The sequence below is a fragment of the Gymnoscopelus microlampas genome, assembly GCF_963454915.1.
Source record: "Gymnoscopelus microlampas genome assembly, chromosome: 1".
Taxonomy (NCBI): domain Eukaryota; kingdom Metazoa; phylum Chordata; class Actinopteri; order Myctophiformes; family Myctophidae; genus Gymnoscopelus; species Gymnoscopelus microlampas.
This window is the reverse complement of record NC_139962.1, coordinates 8,453,169-8,474,669: the sequence shown is the minus strand read 5'-3', so window position 1 is coordinate 8,474,669 and position 21,501 is coordinate 8,453,169. Positions and strand designations below refer to the sequence as shown.

Below are 21,501 nucleotides of genomic sequence, written 5' to 3'. Positions count from 1 at the left end.
TTCAAAAGACGATTAAACTAAATCAAAATTTGCTGTCAAAATTAACACTGATGGCCTTGGACGGCTGGCGTAGCGGTCCAGGCACCAAGGCTCAATGTAGCCTGACAACGCGGCATGGGTTCGAGTCCCGAGCCCGACGGCGTTTGCTGCGTGTCACTTCCCATCTCCCCCTCCCCATTTCCTGTCAGCCTACTGTCCTATCAATGAAAAGGCATAAAAGCCAAATAATTACTCTTAGAATAAAGAAAAAATCACACCCTGTGTGATGAGAGTGGTGCCTTTGATGAGCCCCGTATTGATGTTGTCATCAATGTTTGTTTATTGGACATACATACATACGGACACACGGACAAAGCCAGATATAGGAGTGGTTGGCACCACTCAAAAATCACACCCTGTGTGAAGAGAGTGATGCCTTTGATGAGGCCCGTATTGATGTTGTCATCAATGTTTGTTTATTGGACACACACCCGGACAGACACACACCCGGACACACAGACAAAGTCAGATATAGGAGTGGTTGGCACCACTCAAAAACAATGAACGCTGATAACATGTTGTGTGTATGTCCTCAGAGGATGTATAAGGGCATAGTGAACTCCACTCCCTGGCTGATCCTGGCCCGGTCCGGAGGCGTAGCGGACATCCTGGTCACCCTGATGAACCAGGGCTGCTGGGAGGCGGACAGCGTTCAGGAGCTGCTGCTGGAGACCTTCCCCAGTGCTCACCACACCGCTGACCTCACTGGCTGGGTCAAACTGGTGAGAGAGACAAAAAGAACTTTGGTTCTTAGAACTGGTTCCGTTCCAGATTCTTGGAACCGTGGTGCTTTCATGGAACCGGACACTATAACCGTCCCGCATTTCCGCAAGTTTTAAGCAGACATTTATTTATTATAGGTTGTTTTTTTTTACCTGCATTTCAGATCAAGAAGATCTTGGATAACGGACACCTTCTGACGGTTCACGACCCTGAACAGGAGAGCTCAGAGCTGGACACGGTCATCCTCAAAGCTCTGGTCAAAGGTACAGCATTGGTTCTCAAACCTTTTCATTTGGCCGCAGACCACCATCTGATAATGTTTTGAAGAATCAAAAAATGATAAATAGCAGATGTACAAGCTCACAGTGCGGCACGAAGTGACGCGCTGGGAGCTTGTACATCTGCTATTTTTTTTTTGAGTAGCCAAAGTGTAAAGTATGGATAAAGTGGTTAAAATGATTAGCTAATGCTGGAGACCCCCTGGAACCTCCCCATGGACCCCTGGGGGTCCCCGGACCCCACTTTGAGAACCAATGCCGTATAGAGCATGTCCTACACAGAGCAACATGCTAAACATACTTTTAATGTCAAGTCCTTTTCTCAGTGCTTTGTCTGATCTATCGTTTTATTTGATTAGATATGTGTTTATTTTTTGTTTCGTGGTTTTTATTTAACGTCATTTACCCATTGATTTTTATTTGCTGTTTTCATTCTTATGGTTCCCACATGCTGCTCTTTTATCTTGTTCTGTAAAAGCACTTTGTAACCTTGTTTGGAAAAGCCCCAAATCGTGTCATTATATCATTATCATTCTAACATGGATCCATATCGTCAGTATAGCTCAGTGTATCGTTTCTGTCGGGTGGAAACCTCACATGTCCAAAACTGTGACTTTTCAGGATTCAAATTCAAAAGCATCAAAAGTAGCAGCTCAAAACGCGGCGCAAGCTTTTGGATCTGATACTTTAGATGCTTTTGTGTGACGCTGTACTATGATCAAGTAGGCCACTAGGGCGTTAATTTACAAAAAAACAGCAACACAAAAACTTAGAATATGGAGATAAGAGGTTTCTGCCCGACAGCAACATTATTCTCCATGATATCACGGTGTAGCTTGCAGATCAGTCCTTGTCAACAAGCTGTATAATATTATGCATTACAGTGGCTGTCCAACATATTGTGTGTTGTTGAGAGACGAAGCCTTGACATTTTCAGAAGCTCAGAGATTTAAATTCTGGATGATGTTGTGCGTGTGTGTGTGTGTGTGTGTGTGTGTGTGTGTGTGTGTGTGTGTGTGCGTGTGCGTGTGCGTGTGCGTGCGTGTGCGCGTGCGCGTCAGCCTGTAAAAGCCAAAGCCAGGAGGCCCAGGACTTCCTGGATGAACTGAAGCTGGCGGTGGCCTGGAACAGAGCAGACATCGCCAAGAGCGACATCTTCAACGGCGACGTGGAGTGGAGGGTGAGAGAATATTCAATTATGTATATTTAACAACTTAAAGCCCTATATGATCATCATCATCGTGCAACGAATAACGAAAATAGCCAATAGATTTCCTCTAGTTTTGACATTTTCTGGAAATGTTTTAGAAAAATGATGTCCCTTTATAATGGGAGGTTGTAAAAAGTAGTTAAATGATCATATTCTCCACTGGCAACGAAATATTCTCTGGGTCTAGAAATGGCCATTTATACGTTGGATAGATAAACAAGCTCACAGCACGTCACTTCATGGCTCGCGGCAAGCTTGTACATCTGCTGCTTTTGATACATTTTTGGAAAAGTAATGTATCGAGAATGTTTGGAAACTTTTAAATCATTTTCTTTTTTTGGTACATAAATCTTCTCCTCTGGGGGTCCCTGGCACAACACATTTTCAGATGAGGGTCCGTGGCCAAATACATACTGTATCAATGTGGGGGTCCTTGGCGCAAAAAAAGTTTGAGAACTACAGTTCTATGGGTTTAAAAATGCTTGTAAGGTGGATGCAGTGTTGTTTTGACAGCAGATTTTGATTTAGTTTTAGTCATAGTCTTTTGAATAAAATTCCATTTAGTTTTAGTCATCTGAAATGTTTTAGTTTTTGTCTTTTGTCGTTTTTGTCGACTAAATACCAAGATTATTTTTAATTTTCTATCTCACGATTTTGGAACCCTTTTTCACCCGGTGCTAATTTTCTAAGTGATCCTGGGTGCTACACTCACCCCACAGTCTAGGGAGCCCAGGGCCTAGCTCATGCCTCCTTCAATGCATGAGAGCCAACTGACCTTCTTGTCACCTTACAGGGGGGAGTTTTCCCGGTAGGACGTAGCGCGTGGAAGGAACACGTTATTCCAACCAGTTCCTTTCCCCTCCATCAGGCGCCCCGGCTGTCATGGGGGAAGCGGTATAGCGACCAGGATTACTACATGTTATTGCAAGGGTATTAACTACCCTAGGAGACATAGGGAGAACATGCAAACTCCACACAGAGAGACCCTTTCGCCAACCCCACCCAGGGTATGCTCGCTGATGACGTGGAGGAGAAGACACGCCCCCAGTGCCCACAGCTCCCCCGGTGGGAATTGAACCCAGGACCTTCTAGCTGTGAGGCGACAGAGCTAGCAACTGTGCCACCGTGCCCCCCTATAAGATTATGATAAATATATATAATAAAATGTATTTTGGTGGTCGCCTTGATGGCGTTGATGGCGCCTAATTTTGGTTGCATGCTGAAAATAGATCTACAAGCTCACAATGCGTCGCAGCGCGACGCATTGTGAGCTTGTAGATCGGCTATTTTCAGAGCGCAACACCCGAGTGCAACCAAACATAAAATGACTTGTCTTTTAGTTCTACTGGATCTCTTCTCCACTAGTCCCTCACTAACATTTTAGTCTAGTTTTTATTTGTTGACGAAATTGTCAATATATTTAGTCTTAGTTTTAGTCATCATAGCTCAGTTTTTATTTAGTTTTAGTCGGTGAAAAAAAGTTTTTTCGTCACAGTTTTAGTCGAAGGAAAGCAACACTGGGTGGATATGCGTGTGTTCTTCTCTACAGGCGTGTGACCTGGAGGAGGTGATGATGGACGCCCTGATCAACGACAAGCCCGACTTTGTGCGTCTGTTCGTGGACAACGGCGTCAACCTCAGCGAGTTCCTCACCTACGGCCGGCTGCAGGAGCTCTACTGGGCCGTGTCGGAGAAGAGCCTGCTCCACAACCTGCTCCTCAAGAAGGAGCAGGAGAAGCAGGAGAAGCAGCTCCGCTCCCGCCCGGGGCCCCCCGGCCTGCACCACCACCACCCCCACCAGGGGGGGGACCACCAGGGCGGCGGGGACCACCGCAAGGCCCCCCGCTTCACGCTGCACGAGGTCTCCAAGGTGCTGAAGGACTTCCTCCATGACTCCTGCAAAGGCTTCTACCAGAAGACCCCCACGGTGAGAGATGTACAAACGCCAAAAGCAAGATCCAGCAGCAATAATATGTCCTCCTGTAATTCCACAAAGCTCTGTGTGGGTGGTGAGCCCAAAATGTGTTCTGCCCGGTTCTCCTCAGTGGCTGGAGAAATTGCTCTGCATTTGCACACAGCCATTGACCATTACCATGTGCACGGGACAGTGAAGCCCGTTTTTCCGCTTTCTCCAAATGTCAGCTGTTTATTGCCGCTTTTGTCCATGGACAAATACATATCATTTTGGGTGGTCCTTGACATGAAAAAAGTTTGAGAGCCACTGATATTACAGCAAAAAAAAAAAAACCATTTGTAGAATCAGAGTTCAAATTTGAGTTAAAAATGTTTGCTTTTAAAAATATATAAATATATTAAAAGATTTGCACAAGTTTTCACAAATATTTAAAGATGGATCTACAAGCTCGTAGCGCAGCACTCGGTGCTGCGCTACGAGCTTGTATATCTGCTATTTTTGAACAGCCCAAAGTATAAAATAATGGTTATGGCTAAAAAAAACTTAAATGACACAGTATATGCGTTCCCGGATGGAATGGGTTATATAAAACAAAATGTGTGTATTCATGCACAATATAGCACATACATGGGCAACTAGCGGCCCGGGGGCCACATGCGGCCCCCACCTTCACTTAATGCGGCCCGCAGGTTAATTTCGTAATACTGATATATTATTGATTTCAGCTGTTACAATCCCAAACATGCAAACGTGACCCGCTTTAATTACTTCAGTCTATATCTATATATTAGTAGCTTAGTGACTAGTATTAAAATTCTATTGTCTTTTTTTATGGCCAATGTATTTGTATTTCAGTTCATAAAGTTAACATGAGTATAACTAAATGCGTTTGAAATTAAATAAAAATGTTACTTTTCAGGATTCCAATTCAAAAATAGCAACAAAAAAAAATCAGGATTCCAATTCAAAAGTAGCAAAAATAGCAGATCTACAAGCTCAAAACGCGTCGCTCCGCGACGCGTTTTGAGCTTGTAGATCGGCTATTTTTGCTACCTTTGTGTGACATAGAAGTACGGCATTCATTTAAATATAGTGGCCCTCTACATCATCAAAGTTGCCCACCCCTGATATAGCACATGATTTACCTTATGGTCTTATGCGTTCTGTTTTGTCTCTCTCTTCCAGGAGAAGCCTGCTAAGGGTCGTCTGTTCCACAGCCAGAAGAACCTGGAGCTGGAGCTAGAGGAGCGCTGTGACCATCCCTGGAGAGACCTGTTCCTGTGGGCGGTGCTTCAGAACCGCCAACAGATGGCCAACTACTTCTGGGCCATGGTCTGTATACTATACTCTCTCCTCTCTCCTCTCTCACTGAGTCACTTCATCTTAGTTTGCATCTGTTTATAGGGATCTGTGTTCGCTATTATAGTCCACTAGAGGTCCGGGCGGCCTACGGCCGCCCGAAACCCCCAGCCGCGCACGGGGCCCAGCGTGGGCGCGTGTATATATGGGATGAACATTTGGGAAAAAAAAAAAAAAAAAAAAAAAGTTGTAATGTAAAAGTAAAAAAATTGAGAAAAAAATTGGGAAGAAATAATATTTGTTATGTTTCAGGGGGTCCGCGGACCCCCTGGTGGTCCGCGCCAAAGTCGTCGGATGAAAATCTCCAAACGGTAAAAAAAAAAAAAAAAAAAAAAAATCATCAAAAAAAATCATGCAGGTTCTTGCTTGTTTCTGGCGTGGCATCCCAACCTGGCATCCCAATGCCGGCGATGTGTACTTCCGGGTTGCATAATGATGACATCACTGTCGAATCCTTTGCTGTCATGAACCTAGCCTGGTGTGTTGACCAGTAATGATGACATCACTGGCTAATCCTTTGGTGTCATGAACCTAGCCTGGTGTGTGGAGCAGAGCAGAGCAACGTGCTCTTGTTGTTTTGGGGATTTTCAATGGCGGGCCGTCGTGTTGTGTTGGCCTCGGTGGTACGCACGGTAAGCGGTAGGAAGCTGCTTCCACTTCCGTTGTGTCCGACATTTGGTGAGTAGAATTAATTATGTTGCGAGGTGGGAACGGTGTAGTGAGGCATGGCAGGTGCCCTACGCGAAACGTAAATTCAGGCCGCCCGCCGTGGCGACAGTGTTGGCGACATGTGGTGTGACGGTGTTGTGTTTAGTCGATAACAGAGCTGTGGGGTGTGGACACCGAGGGCACGGAAGTTGCTCGCCATTTATATAGTTAGATGAGCCAGACAAGATTTCATTATCGAAAGAGTGGGCAAAACCATACCTATATTAAATTGTTCATAGGGTAAATACGAGTAAATAAATATATGATAACCTCTCCACAGGAGCAGCTTTTTCGTGGTTATCACACATTTTGTTATTTTCCCCATACGTACATGACAGGTGAAAAAATTACAACATTTAAAAAAGAGTCATCGTAATGAAACTTCCCCAGTTGATTACTTACATGAAGACAATGATTTATCGTATTACAAGTTTTCTGAAATCGTATATTTAAATATGCAAATTAGGCATTAGGAAAATATGCCCGAATTTGCACAACTTTCCAGAATCAACATTGGAACATTGGACAAAGCCAGAGTGAACATTCTTATTTCATTTTGTTAAGATGTTGGAGTCAAAGGTTTTTAACGAGGGAATATTCAATATCTGGCTCAATTTTGGGGCTCTGGCTCATGGACTAAATGCCTAATTTGCATATTTAAATATACAATTTCAGAAAACTCTTTTTTAAATGTTGTCATTTTTTCACCTGTCATGTATGGGGAAAATAACAAAATGTGTGATAACTATGAAAAAGCTGCTCCTGTGGAAAGGTTATCGTATATTTATTTACTCGTATTGACCCTATGAACAATTTAATATAGGTTTGGTTTTGCCCACTCTTTCGATAATCATTGCTCAATTTTGGGGCTCTGGCTCATGGACTATTAGTTCATCACAACTATCTCCAGCTTTAAATGAATTGCTTGCGTAATTGTAGCTGTCAGAATGTCCATGTTAAAGCCATTAAGACCGGGAACGCATCTGTGTCGTTTTAAGATCTCTTTGGGCTATTAAAAAAATAGCAGATCTACAAGCTCATAGCGCGGCACCGAGTGCCGCGCTATGAGCTTGTAGATCTGCTATTTTTTTTTTAAATAGTGAAAATGTGTGCAAATCGTTGAATATATGTATTTTTATAAAGCAATTTTTTTTACTCAAATCTTTGCTTCTGGGGGGTCCCTGGAACAACAGATTTTGAGATGGGAGGGTCCGTGGCCAAATACATGTTTTAAGAACCACTGATTATAGCAATATATGTTTTTTTCAAAAACCTGTTAGGATTTAGAAGACATGTTGTAGAATCCCCCAGAAGCAAAGATTTGAGTTACAAATATTCGCTTTAAAAATATATATATATTCAAAGATTTGCACACATTTTCACAATTTTTCAAAAAAATAGCAGATCTACAAGCTCATAGCGCGGCACTCGGTGCAGCACTATGAGCTTGTATATCTGCCAATTTTGAATGGCCAAAGAAATCTAAAATGACACGGATGCGTTCCCGGTCTGAATGGATTAAAGGACGACTTCACCCATTTTCAATCTTCATGTACTGTAATTGGTCGTCGCTAATGCTGATGTTTGTTTTTTGGGGGGTCCTTGCATGGAAAAGGTCGAGAACCACTGATATTATAGCAACATACGTTTTTTTTTTAAATGGTTAGGATTTAGAAGACTTTTGTTGAATATATATTCAAAGATTAGCAAAAATGTTCACGATTTTTCAAAAATAGCAGATCTACAAGCTCATAGCGCGGCATAACTTACTTTTCAGGATTCAAATTCAAAAGTAGCAAAAGTAGCAGATCTACAAGCTCAAAACGCGCTTGTAGATCTGCTACTTTTGAGTGACGCTGTCAAAAAAACACAAAATGTTAGAGGTCTCAGGGTCCTGAGGCTGTGGCAGCGGCTCTGGTGGGCTGTAAGATCTGTTATGTATGTTTAGGGTCCTGAGGCTGTGGCTGCAGCTCTGGTGGGCTGTAAGATCTGTTATGTATGTTTAGGGTCCTGAGGCTGTGGCTGCAGCTCTGGTGGGCTGTAAGATCTGTTATGTATGTTTAGGGTCCTGAGGCTGTGGCTGCAGCTCTGGTGGGCTGTAAGATCTGTTATGTATGTTTAGGGTCCTGAGGCTGTGGCTGCAGCTCTGGTGGGCTGTAAGATCTGTTATGTATGTTTAGGGTCCTGAGGCTGTGGCTGCAGCTCTGGTGGGCTGTAAGATCTGTTATGTATGTTTAGGGTCCTGAGGCTGTGGCTGCAGCTCTGGTGGGCTGTAAGATCTGTTATGTATATTTAGGGTCCTGAGGCTGTGGCTGCAGCTCTGGTGGGCTGTAAGATCCTGAAAGAGATGGCTCGCCTGGAGTCTGAGGCAGAGTCAGCACGGAGCATGAAGGAGGCCAAATATGAGCAGTTTGCTCTGGGTGAGTCAACTAAACTATTACTATGATTTGAGATTGATTATTGATTATTTTCGTGTCTTGCACACAAAGTGCCCAACCCTCATGGGTTAATGGTTATATAATCGTTTCTGTGTGTTGGTAAAAAAATATTGAACCAATGAAAAGCATTAAAAAGCACTTCTGACTAAACCAGCTAACGCCATTGGATCCTCAAACTTTCTGCTAAACCAGCTAACTCCACCAAAGGGGGGTGGAGTTAGCTGGTTTAGCTGACTCCAGGCTCCACCCCCTTTTGACCTCCAACCTCATTGTGAGTTGGAGGTCCATTCAGCTGTTCTTATCAATGATGAACAAAACCTCCTAACTCCACTTTTTGTTTTGTTTTTGTCATTTCCTGAAAAATGAACATTTGGGATTTTGGGGTTCCAAAACGTTTCAGGCCACAACCCCTCAAAATAATCATATTTGCGGGGCGTTGTGAGCTTGTAGATCGGCTATTTTCACAACGTTTGCCTCTTTCTTACGTAATATTTGACAATTTGGTCAATTTGGTATTAAAACGGTCTTAAGTCATTACATTGTAAGTTAAGAAATACCCTGTATACACTTATACTGTATGTTGGTCTGTTTACTGTTGAGTGAGAAAACTATGTTGCACATTAAGCTAAATATCTGGGGACCCCCCCAAAGTAATTTGGGGGTCCTGACCCCCAGTTTGGGAACCACTGGCCTATATTAGAATACAGTTGAAACCTCTTATCTAAATTAAAGGTTCTATGACATTCATTTTCACTTTTTTTATTTTCTATGTTTTTTGGGGGGTTTTATGACCTCAATTACACCCAAAAAAATCTGAACTTGAACATTCAGTGGATTTTCTGTGGTCTGGGGTTTTCTGAATAATTAGGCTGAAAAGTAATCTGAGCTTGGCCCTTGGGCAGTGAGGTCACTGTCGATTAATCCCGCCCACTCTCCTCCTCGCCCCTCCCCTCCCCTATCCTTTCCTTTGCCTGATTGACAGGCAAAATCCCTCACCAGTGACACCCGCAGGCAGAGATTTATTTTTTCATTGCAGTTGAAAAGGCTTTAGAAATGTGAGAGAAAAACACCTGCCATGGATCACTGGAGTGGAAGTTTTGGTTAAAACTTTCTATACACGTTTGAAGGACCATGACAAAGACTTTTAATGTGTGGTAAAACTGAACGTCATGAAACCTTTAATTTAACTTCGTCACAAATGTGTTGCCAGATCTGTTTGGAGAATGCTACTCCAACAGTGAGGACAGGGCCTACGCTCTGCTGGTGAGACGGACCTGCTGCTGGAGCAAGTCCACCGTCCTCAACCTGGCAACCGAGGCCGACGCCAAGAGCTTCTTCGCCCACGATGGAGTCCAGGTAACATTTAGACAACGTTTTAATGGATTTTTTTTTACATGAAACCTGCATCTCTATTCTGGGGGCAAACATTTGGCGGAAATAACCGTTCTACAAGCTCACAATGTGTCAAGCTTGTAGATCGGCTAACGCATCGGATTGGGAACGCATCTGTGTGGCATTTTAAGATTTCTTTGGCTATTCAAAAATAGCGGATCTACAAGCTCACAGCGCGCTACGAGCTTGTAGATCCGCTATTTTTGAAAAATCTCGATTTTCTTTGCAAATCTTTGAATATATATTTTTTTAAATGATATATTTAGGAGCACAGAGGAAATGATAAAATACATTTCCTCTAAACGATAAAATAAAGTCATGAAAGGAGAATTGTCTGTGTACTGTATGAATGATGAAAGAAGCAATGATGAAAGACAGATTCTCAGGCTTATGCTGCCCCCTTGTGGTATACATCCACATAGACAGACTATGTGCATGCTGTTCCATACAACTGATTAAGCTTTAATTAAAGCACAGAGCATTCTGCTTTATTCAGGGTCAAATTACTCACCAAAGAATAGAGCATTGTTGTCTCTAGTCTAGGACATAATGTGACAAATTAAAACATGTGAGGAAAATATATATATATGTGTTACTTTATGCCCTAGAGACAATAAAGGCATTTTAACTACATCCTTGGGCTAATAATTCATTAATTAATTATGCTTATTTGATTCTGTGGAGGAAATACATTTTCCTCAATACAATAGCAACAGCAAAAGTAACAGATCTACAAGCTCAAAGCTTGTGGATATGAAATATCCGTTCAAATATGGAGATAATAAGGTTTCTGCCCGACAGCAATGATATACTGTAATAAGTTACAAACACGCTGTGTTGCAGGCTCTCCTCACTAAGATCTGGTGGGGGGCCATGACCACAGACACTGCCATCTCCAAACTAGTGGTGTCCTTCTTCTGTCCAGCTCTCATCTGGACCAACCTCATCAAGTTCAGGTGAGTTCACACACTATCTATCTCAATCATCTACTGTACTGTACTCCACTTTAAGAATTGATGCCGTAGAGCAGTGGTTCTCAAACTTTTTCATGTCAAGGACCCCCAAATTGACACTTATTAGCCTGCGGACCCCCATTTGAAAAGCTATACCTGCAGGGACCCCCATAAGAGAAGATTTTTACGGCTCTAGCAGTGATTCTCAACCATTTTAATTTCAAGGACCCCCAGTTTGACATGCATTAGGGCTACGGACCCCCATTTAATGGCATTTCTATCTCTGGGACCCCAATTTATATTATAAATCAATGTTAATTTAACTCTGAGTGTGTACAAATGGAACCAAATGGACCCGTTAGGGTCCATTTGGTTCCATTTGTACACTCTCAGAGTTACAGACCCATAAGGGTCCATTTGGTTCCTAACTATCCATCATTTAGCTGGGGACCCCCTAGAACTCCCTCAAGGACCCCACTTTGAGAGCCAATGCCTTAGGGGGGTTCCAGGGGGTCCCCAGCAATTATGATTCATAGTTGGTATAGGAACCAAATGGACCCTTATGGTTCTGTAACTCTGAAAGTGTCCAAGTGGAATTTAACGGACCATTTGGTTCCATTTGTACACTTTCAGAGTGAGAATAACAAATATAACTTACAGTGTAGATTGAGGTCCCAGAGATACAGAATCTCATGGTGGGGGTCCGTGGCCGTGGCTTAATGCAAATCCTGTCGTTGTCGTCGTCCCCCTCCCAGTGAGCTGTGGCGTTCCACAAGGAAACATAGTTAGACCCTCCAGAAAAACGCGGGCAAAAATCCTTGATTATGCGGGCTAAAACTCTTGATTATGCCGGCTAAAACTCTTGATTATGCGGGCTAAAACTCTTGATTATGCGGGCTAAAACTCTTGATTATGCAGGCTAAAACTCTTGATTATGTGGGCTAAAACTCTTGATTATGCGGGCTAAAACTCTTGATTATGCGGGCTAAAACTCTTGATTATGCGGGCTAAAACTCTTGATTATGCGGGCTAAAACTCTTGATTATGCAGGCTAAAACTCTTGATTATGCAGGCTAAAACTCTTGATTATGCAGGCTAAAACTCTTGATTATGCGGGCTAAAACTCTTGATTATGCGGGCTAAAACTCTTGATTATGCGGGCTAAAACTCTTAATTATGCGGGCTAAAACTCTTGATTATGCGGGCTAAAACTCTTGATTATGCGGGCTAAAACTCTTGATTATGCAGGCTAAAACTCTTGATTATGCAGGCTAAAACTCTTGATTATGCGGGCTAAAACTCTTGATTATGCGGGCTAAAACTCTTGATTATGCGGGCTAAAACTCTTGATTATGCGGGCTAAAATCCTTGATTTTGCGATGAAATATGCAGGTGTTTTTTGCAATTTTATACGGTTAAATTGCGGGAAGTTGCGAAATATGCGGCAATATGCGATATTGCGAAAAGTTGCAAAAAATGCGAAATATGTGAAAAGTTGCGAAATATGCGATGCGCATATTATGCGATGCGCATATTATGCGATGCGATGCGCATATTATGCGATGCGCATATTATGCGATGCGATGCGCATATTATGCGATGCGCATATTATGCGATGCACATATTATGCGATGCGCATATTATGCGACACGCATATTATGCGATGCGATGCGGCCTTTTTGAAAAAACGTTACCCCCGCATAATTATGCGCCGTTTTGCTGATTATGCGGTAAATTCTGCGATCGCATAATCGCATTTTTCTGGAGGGTCTACATAGTAGGGCCTTTACCGTTCCTAATATATGTGAACAACATGATCAGCTTGTGACTGCAACTTGTTCTTGTTCGCGGATGACTCGGCCCTGCTGGTCTCGGACAGGGACAAGTTGCAGGTTGAAAAAGCCCTTTAATAGCTCTGTTTACTGTATATGTTTTTATTTTTGATTTCTAACTGTTTATATCAGGGGTCTTCAACAGGGGATAGGGGGTCCTCAGAGTTACTACAGGGGGTCCGCCAAATCTTTGTGTTATTTTATATTTATTTTTACATTAACCACTTGAACCCTAGCATCCCTTTTCTGAGGCTATTTTTTGGCAACGAGGCATGGTGTAGAGGGAAAAAAGAGCAGACCAAGTAAAAAGAAAAAAGTTTAATCTGCAACACCGTGTGTGTGTGTGTGTGTGTGTGTGTGTGTGTGTGTGTGTGTGTGTGTGTGTGTGTGTGTGTGTGTGTGTGTGTGTGTGTGTGTGTGTGTGTGTGTGTGTGTGTGTGTGTGTGTGTGTGTGTGTGTGTCAGTGAGGAGGAGCTAGATAACCGTGCAGGAGGAGAACAGTTCACAGAGCTGGACAGCATGGACACAGAGAAGGCCTTGCTGCTCAGTGACAACGACGACGACCCGCTGTATGTGCAAATCATATATGACTTCATTTGAACCTCTTTTAACATGGCATCACTATTTTTGGCTTTTCTGAAAAACTTATGTTTCTATATCAATGATGCTCAATCTTTTTCATGTCAAGGACCCCCAAAATGATATGTATTTGGCCGCGGACGCCCATCAAAATATTTTGTTCCAGGGACCCCCCAGAAGCAAAGATTTGAGTTAAAATGTTCGCTTTAAAAATATATATATTCAAAGATTTGCACACATTTTCACGAATTTTCACAAATAGCAGATCTACAAGCTCATAGCGCGGCACTCGGTGCCGCGCTAGAGCTTGTATATCTGCTATTTTTGAATAGCCCAAAGTGTAAAATAGTGCTTTTTAGCTCAAATCTAAAAATGACACAGTTCCAGGTCTTAATGGGTTAAAGACCAAAAAATTCCCCAAATTGTCAAACAATTTTCTAAAAAGATTTGACAATATTTCTATTGTGACAATTCATTTAAATAGTAGTATGGTGGTGCATAATTAAACTTCGGCTTCAGCCCATATACCTTTTCGGCCAATAAGTTAACTTGTTGCCTTAATTGTTCTGTATATGTTCAACGTTAAAGTTAAATCATGACCGAAATAAATAAACTGAACAAACTAAACAAACAAACAAACATACAGAACTAGAAGCTTACAATGTGTCGGCATGTGACACGTTTGTGAGCTTGAAGATCTGCTATTTTTGCAATACACAATAAAATGTAAATCAGATGTATGGAAGTCCATAGGTCAAAAAAACTTTTAATAAATACCACAATAAAATAAATGAAAAACACAATGATATAAATAAAAAATACAGTTGAATAAATAAAAAATACAGTTAAATAGATATATTTATTTATTGCATTATGTTTTTTTATTTCATTGCGTTTTTATTTTGTTGTGTTTTTATTAATTTCATTGTGGTATTTATTTAAAACATTTTGGACCTACAGTATGGACTTCCATAAAAGGGGTTAATTCTGGGAACATGGCAACCTAAGATGTGTGCATAGACTATGAATGCAGGCATGCACTATTATGCATATCGTAATGACCATGGAGAATGACATATTGTATATCGTTGTTGTCGGGCAGAAACCTTGTATCTCCGTAATTTAACTTTTGTGTGTTTTTTGGTAAATTAGTGCCCTACTTGATCATACTAGAGCGTCACACAAAAGCAGAAAAAGTAGCAGATCTACAAGCTCAAAACGTGGCGCGAAGCGACACGTTTTGAGCTTGTAGATCTGCTACTTTTGATGCTTTTGAATGTGAATCCTGAAAAGTAACAGTTTTGGACATACAGTATGAGGTTTCCACCCGACAGAGACGATATTGTAATGAGACGGTATTGTTGCATATCATAATGAGAACGCCCCAAATGAGGGTTCAAAAACGTAACCAGCGTTTGACATTCTCATTACAATAGTTTCACACTGGCCACTTTGTGGAGCCTTTTGCTAATGAACTGTGATTGAAGGCATCGTAATTGAAGTCGACTATTGTTAGCCATTATAAGCCATATAAGCCGTATAATCGCATTAGACTATAGCTGGGGCTTAAATTTCAATTTCAGCCCCTTAATGTTATACACTTAATTCGCCGGTGTCACTTTCACACTTCATTTTCAGAAGTTCCTGTGACTTTGCAACACATTTTAGTCAGCGTCTCCTCATTGGACGAACCCTTCAAGTCACGCTCCGGTGGTGGATCAAACTGTCGATACAAATTAAACGTGTACAAAAACAATGAGTCCCCAATAAGAAAGTCATCTAAGCACCCATGAATTAAAATTACAGCTTTTGGAGGCAAAATGAGGTAAAGGACAAAAATAATTAAAAACATTCTAGTTTATATCTCAGTCAATCTATATCTATCACAGTGAGGACGGGTTGACCGTGTCTTTGCTGTGTTATTGGCACCGAAGTTGTGGAGCAAACTCCCTGAAACAAAACGGCCCCCACCCCTAGTGATGAGCGGGCCGACCCGTAACCCGCGGGTCCCACGGGTCAACCCGCGGCGCGGGTGGTCGAGTCAGGATTTCAGAGGCAATTAGGCTGCGGGTGAGCGGGTCAGCCGCTCTCACACGCAAAAAATAAATAAAATCACATGCTCTTGTTTTGTCTTTATTCCTAATAAGAATAAGAATAATAACAATAGAATAGTTTGAATACACTTGGGGTGTATTTTCTATTTTTTTATTTTCATGATTTTACAGAATTATAGGTACGACCCGCAGGGCTCAACCCGCCTTGAGCCATAGATTTATATATGGGTTCGCGGGGCGGGTTGAGGTGAGTTGGGTTCCGTGGCGTGGCGGGTCATGAAAAGCCCGACCCGCACATCACTACCCACCCCGACTACTACTGTATGTTTTTGGTTTTCTACTCCCTGCTGTTGTGACTGACTGACAGGGTGACTGAGTTGTTGTTGTCCTAGTCTAGTCTTCTTTGTCTTGTCCTATATGTTTTTCTTTCTTTGTCTCCGCCAGGCCGAAAGGCATGGCAGAGACTATGTTTTGCACCCTGTCCGTCCATCCGTCCGGCTGTGAGCAGCTAATCTCCGGCACTGTTGGCCCGGTCGCTGCGAAACTGTGCACACACACTCCCTGGATGCCAAAGCCAAACCTCTGCCCCAAACTTTTCAGATTGGCCTGTTATAGTGCCACCAGGAGGCCGATTTTTGTAAAACAATATTTTTATATTACTCCTACAGATTTTGGCTCTTCCAAAATAGCAGATATACTATGAACTTGTAGATGTGTAAATATTTGAATATATATATATATATTTTCACAGGGAAATTGTTTTACTCAAATCTTTGCTTCAGGAGCTCCCTGGAACAAAATATTTAACAAATGTTCGCTTTAAAGAATATATATTCAAAGATTTTCACAAACATTCACGATTTTTCAAAAATATCAGATCTACAAGCTCGTAGTGCGGCACTCTGTGCCGTGCTATGAGCTTGTAGATCTTGTAGAAGTATGTAGAGCTTGCAGAAGTATAGAATAATGGCTAATGAGCTCAAATCTAAAACGACAGAGATGCGTGCTTCCCGAATTGAATGGGTTAGATCTTCAAGGTTTTCTTCTTCTTCTCTTCCTGTTTATTACCTTCCCCAGAGACTCCAGGACGCCCGGAGGAGGGCCGGCGGCGCCTCAGAGCTGCGCCGCCGTGTGGTGGCGCTTCTTACTGCGGCGCTGGCGGCGCTTCTGGAGCGCTCCCGTCACGGTGTTCCTGGGCAACGTCATCATGTACTTCGCCTTCCTGCTGCTCTTCTTCTACGTGCTGCTGCTGGACTTCCGCCCGCCTCCCCCGCTGGGCCCCGGGCCCCCCGAGATCATGCTCTACTTCTGGGTGTTCACCCTGGTGCTGGAGGAGATCAGACAGGTCAGGAGTTACAATACTAATATCACCCTGGTGCTGGAGGAGCTCAGACAGGTCAGGAGTTACAATACTAATATCATCCTGGTGCTGGAGGAGCTCAGACAGGTCAGGAGTTACAATACTAATATCACCCTGGTGCTGGAGGAGCTCAGACAGGTCAGGAGTTACAATACTACTATCATCCTGGTGCTGGAGGAGATCAGACAGGTCAGGAGTTATAATACTAATATCATCCTGGTGCTGGAGGAGCTCAGACAGGTCAGGGTCACAATACTAATATCGTTGCTATCGGACAGAAACCTCTTATCTCCTAGGCTGGCGTAGCCAGACTATCACTGCGTGGATATGAATCTGGTGCTTCCATGAGGACGTTTTTTTTCCCAAGGGGCGGGATCAAAACAATGACTCGACGCAATTTGTTAGACTTACAACCAACTACCAATTACAGTCTCCCATATTCGAATACTGAGCCCTGATTGGTCACACACGTCTTCTGGAGCAGGAAATGGATTCTCTATGGAACGGTGCCAGACCCAAATCGCAGAGTGCAATTTATTTTTTGCACTCGCAGATTCGTCTGGTCCCAGGCTACTTATCTCCATATTCTGAATTTTTGAACTTGTAGATGAACTTGTAGATCAGTTTTTTTTTTTTTTTGCAAACCTTTGAATTTTATTTTTTTTATTTTTTTAAATTTGTAACTGATTGATTCCGGGGGGTCCCTGGAACAATATATTTTGAGATGGGGATCCGCATTTTGGGGGTCCTTACATTAAAAAAGTTTTAGACATCATACGTTTTTTTCCAATAAACTGTTAGGATTTAGAAGACATTAAGAATCCCTCCAGAAGCAAAGATTTGAGTTACAAATGTTCGCTTTAATAAACACAAGATTTGCACAAATGTTTTTAATTTAAAGCCCAAAGTATAAAATAATGGTTACAGCTAAAATCTAAAATGACGGAGATGCGTTCCCGGTCTTAATGGGTTAAGAACCTACTTGATCATACTACAGCACCACACAATAGCATCAAAAGTAGCAGAGCCACAAGCTCTGCGCCGCATTTTGAGCTTGTAGATCTGCTACTTTTGATGCTTAATTTGAATCCTCAAAAGTAACAGTTTTGGAGAATTTGGACAAATGATGTTTCCACCGACAGAGACGATATTGTAGTTCACTAAAACTAACAATATAATGAGAATACTCAAACTGAAAAAAAAAAATAAACATTAAATTTAACTGAACTCAAAATTTAGATGAGGTTTACACAAAAACAATAACTAAATGAGTATTGGTTTTATAATAGATCAGCATTTTTTGTTCAGGGTTTTCATCTATCAAAAGTTGTACAAGGAAAGGACATTGTAGAATGTGATTAAGCTAATGAGCCAAATAGGGGAAGAAAATTGCACCATTGTGATATTTCATATTATTCAGAAAACAGTCTATTTTGTTTTCTTTTCACAGAGCTTCTTTACGGACGAGGAGATGAATATCTTCAAGAAGTTCAAGCTGTACTTGGAGGACAACTGGAACAAGTGTGACATGATCGCCATGTCCCTCTTTGTTGTGAGCATGTCGTGCAGGCGAGTAGTACCCTTTAAGCAAAACTATTTGCAAAACTATTAGCTTTGAGGCCGTAGTACGCTGGTGGATGAATGTGTAAAGAAGTAGAGATGTGCAAGATTATATCCAGAACATAAAAATGTCTACTTTTCTTCAAAGATCACACGCCAAGCTACCGCAGCCAAATACATATCAATTTGGGGGTCCTTGACTGTAAAAGGTTTGAGAACCACTGGTGTAGATGCAGCAGACATACCAGCCACTATACTAGTTGACTAGTCAGCTATTCTGAGCCATCCCTAGTTAGAAGTGAGTGAATGACAGGGTACACTGCAAGCAGTGTTGATTTTGACAGCAAAATTTGATTAGTTTTTGTCATAGTCTCAAGAATAAAATTGCATTTAGTTTTAGTCATATTTTAGTCATCTTAGACATGTTTTAGTCTAGGTTCGATGACTAAATATCATAAGATTATAGTCGACTAAATCTACAGTTGATTTTGACGACTAAAATGTATGTTGGCGGTGCCTTGATGGCGTCGTAATGGCTGATTTTACGCTTGGTTGCATACTGAAAATAGCAGATCTACAAGTAGATCAGCTGTAGATCAGCTATTTTCAGAGCGCAACACCCGACCGCAACCAAACATAAAATGACTTGTCTTTTAGTTCTACTGGATCTCTTCTCCACTAGATCCCTCACTAACATTGTAGTTGACAAAATTGTCAATATATTTAGTCTTAGTTTTAGTCATCATAGCTTAGTTTTTATTTAGTTTTCGTCAGTGAAAAAAGGTAGTTGACGAAAATGTTTCGTCATAGTTTTTAGTCAACAAAATCAACACTGTGGTGAAGTGATGTTTGCGTTGTCTTTGCCGTTGCAGGATGGCTCGGAGCACGTATTATTATGATTATGATTATTATTATTATACTGTTGCAGGATGGCTCAGAGCACGTACGAGATGGGGAGGACCGTGCTGGCCATAGACTCCATGGTGTTCACCCTCAGACTCATACACATCTTTGCCATTCACAAGCAGCTGGGTCCAAAGATCATCATCGTGGAGAGAATGGTGACCGAAACGATGTTACACTGTTGAGGGCGTGAGGATGTTGCAAATGGGCCCCCAAATAATTGGCAAAACCCTAAGATTTTAATGATAATGCAACATCAATATTTATAAGAGATGCAAAAGTATACTTAAAGTATACTATGTCAGTTCCACTGATACAACCCTGAACACAATCAATCGATTGATTGATCGTTAAAACAGTCATGCTCTGAAAATGCACACGGCCCACCCATCTAAGTGGTCAGCTGGGTGGGCCACGGACGCTTAAAAGAGTCGTGTAAACGGGAACTGCCCTGTTTTGGGCATTTCCTGATGAGAGCAGTTTTTCTGCCAAAGTATAACATAATGGTTTAAGTGGTTATACAGATGCGTTCCTGGTTTTAATGGGATACACAGAGTGAACGTGTTTGTGTTTTTACTGACAGATGAAGGACGTGTTCTTCTTCCTGTTCTTCCTGGGGGTGTGGCTCGTTGCGTACGGCGTGGCCACGCAGGCGCTGCTCCACCCCAACGACCCCAGGATGGACTGGGTGTTCCGCAGGGCTCTGTACCGGCCCTACCTGCACATCTTTGGACAGATCCCCCTGGAAGAGATCGATGGTGAGTAGTATTTGGAAGAAGTACTTTTTTTCTTTCTTTTTTGACTTAAGTCAAAGTAGCCATACCACAATATGAAAATACTCTTACAAGTAAAAGGTCTGTATTCAAAATGTAACTTACTGTACTACTAATAAACATACAAAAGTATTGGCATCAAAAGGTCTGACGTTATAGGCCCAGATCGCTGGCCTAGCGGTCCGGGGGCTGGGGCACTTGGCCTCTAATGTAGCCTGACATCGTGTCACGGGTTCGAGTCCCGTTCCCGACGACCTTTTGCTGCGTGTCTCTCCTTGTCAGAAAAAAACTGGAACTATATAAAAATGAAGCTGAAATTTTGCCACCCACCTGAAAATCTATTTTGTTTACTAAAGAGCTGGAGAGACAGGGAGACTCCTGTTACTGAACAAACACTCTATACATAGCAATGATTACTATCAGAGTATAGCTTTTAAAGTTATACTAGGTAACTTTTTCAAAAAAACTAAAGTTAAATTGTATATCTTTTGTGAGTGGCAAATGTTTCACAACACCCACTCCATGAATTTCAACCCCGAAAGCCTTTTATAAACGATTTTCTATTGAAACGATGGCCAGGGTGTCATTCCGGTAACTAATGCTCCACTGGCTAAGAGAAACGATCCGCAGATAGTATAAAACAATTAAAAGAACGCTTTTTGAAACGCTTTATCCGTCTTCCGGTGAAAACAAATGGAATTCTGAGTAATGCAGGAATAAACGAACGACCTGCACTGCAGGTCGTTCGTACGGTAATGACCAGCAGAGGCTGCTAAAAATCTTTTTTTTTACCTGCCTAATACGACTTTAACAAAAAAAAAATGTTTTAACCAACAAATATCACTTACCCTACCTTAAATGCTCCAGATCTTACGCCGTATCATCTAATCTAAATCGAATCTAAACTGAAATGTTTCCACGTGTCCGTCATCATCATCATCGTGGTGACGCAGCGGCTCACTTCCCGGAGATGAACTGCACCGACGACTCGTCAGAGATCATCATGGGGGTGCTCCCACCGTGTCCCAACGTCTACGCCAACTGGCTGGTCATCCTCCTGCTGGTCATCTTCCTCCTGGTCACCAACGTCCTGCTGCTCAACCTCCTCATCGCTATGTTCAGGTACTGTAGGGCTGTGACTGTCACTCAACCAATCTTCAATGATCTAACACTGGTAAACATAATAATAACATTTTTACTGTTCCAAATAGGAGAAATCTCACTTTAACGCGTTAAGACCTGAAACGCATCTCTGTCACTTTAGATTTCAGTGGCTATTCAAAAATAGCAGATATACAAGCTCATCATCAATCAAAAGTTGTACAAGGAAAGGACATTTTAGAATGTGATTAAGCTAATGAGGCAAATAGGGGAAGAAAAGTGCACCATTGTGATATTTAATATTATTCAGAAAACAGTCTATTT

At 42.0% G+C, this 21,501-nt stretch overlaps 1 protein-coding gene across 1 annotated transcript in view; it reads left to right on the top strand.

Annotated features, from left to right (window-relative positions):
* trpm5 (transient receptor potential cation channel, subfamily M, member 5) overlaps nucleotides 1-21,501 on the top strand; it is a 49,384-nt gene that overhangs the window by 15,890 nt on the left and 11,993 nt on the right. The window contains exons 8-21 of the mRNA XM_084061272.1: nucleotides 576-761; nucleotides 926-1,025; nucleotides 2,102-2,220; nucleotides 3,800-4,177; nucleotides 5,351-5,497; nucleotides 8,529-8,652; nucleotides 9,881-10,026; nucleotides 10,906-11,018; nucleotides 13,312-13,416; nucleotides 16,558-16,825; nucleotides 18,291-18,409; nucleotides 19,329-19,461; nucleotides 19,887-20,061; nucleotides 21,030-21,198. Coding sequence (XP_083917398.1) covers nucleotides 576-761; nucleotides 926-1,025; nucleotides 2,102-2,220; nucleotides 3,800-4,177; nucleotides 5,351-5,497; nucleotides 8,529-8,652; nucleotides 9,881-10,026; nucleotides 10,906-11,018; nucleotides 13,312-13,416; nucleotides 16,558-16,825; nucleotides 18,291-18,409; nucleotides 19,329-19,461; nucleotides 19,887-20,061; nucleotides 21,030-21,198 — 2,282 coding nt within the window. The remainder of the gene's footprint in view (nucleotides 1-575; nucleotides 762-925; nucleotides 1,026-2,101; nucleotides 2,221-3,799; nucleotides 4,178-5,350; nucleotides 5,498-8,528; nucleotides 8,653-9,880; nucleotides 10,027-10,905; nucleotides 11,019-13,311; nucleotides 13,417-16,557; nucleotides 16,826-18,290; nucleotides 18,410-19,328; nucleotides 19,462-19,886; nucleotides 20,062-21,029; nucleotides 21,199-21,501) is intronic.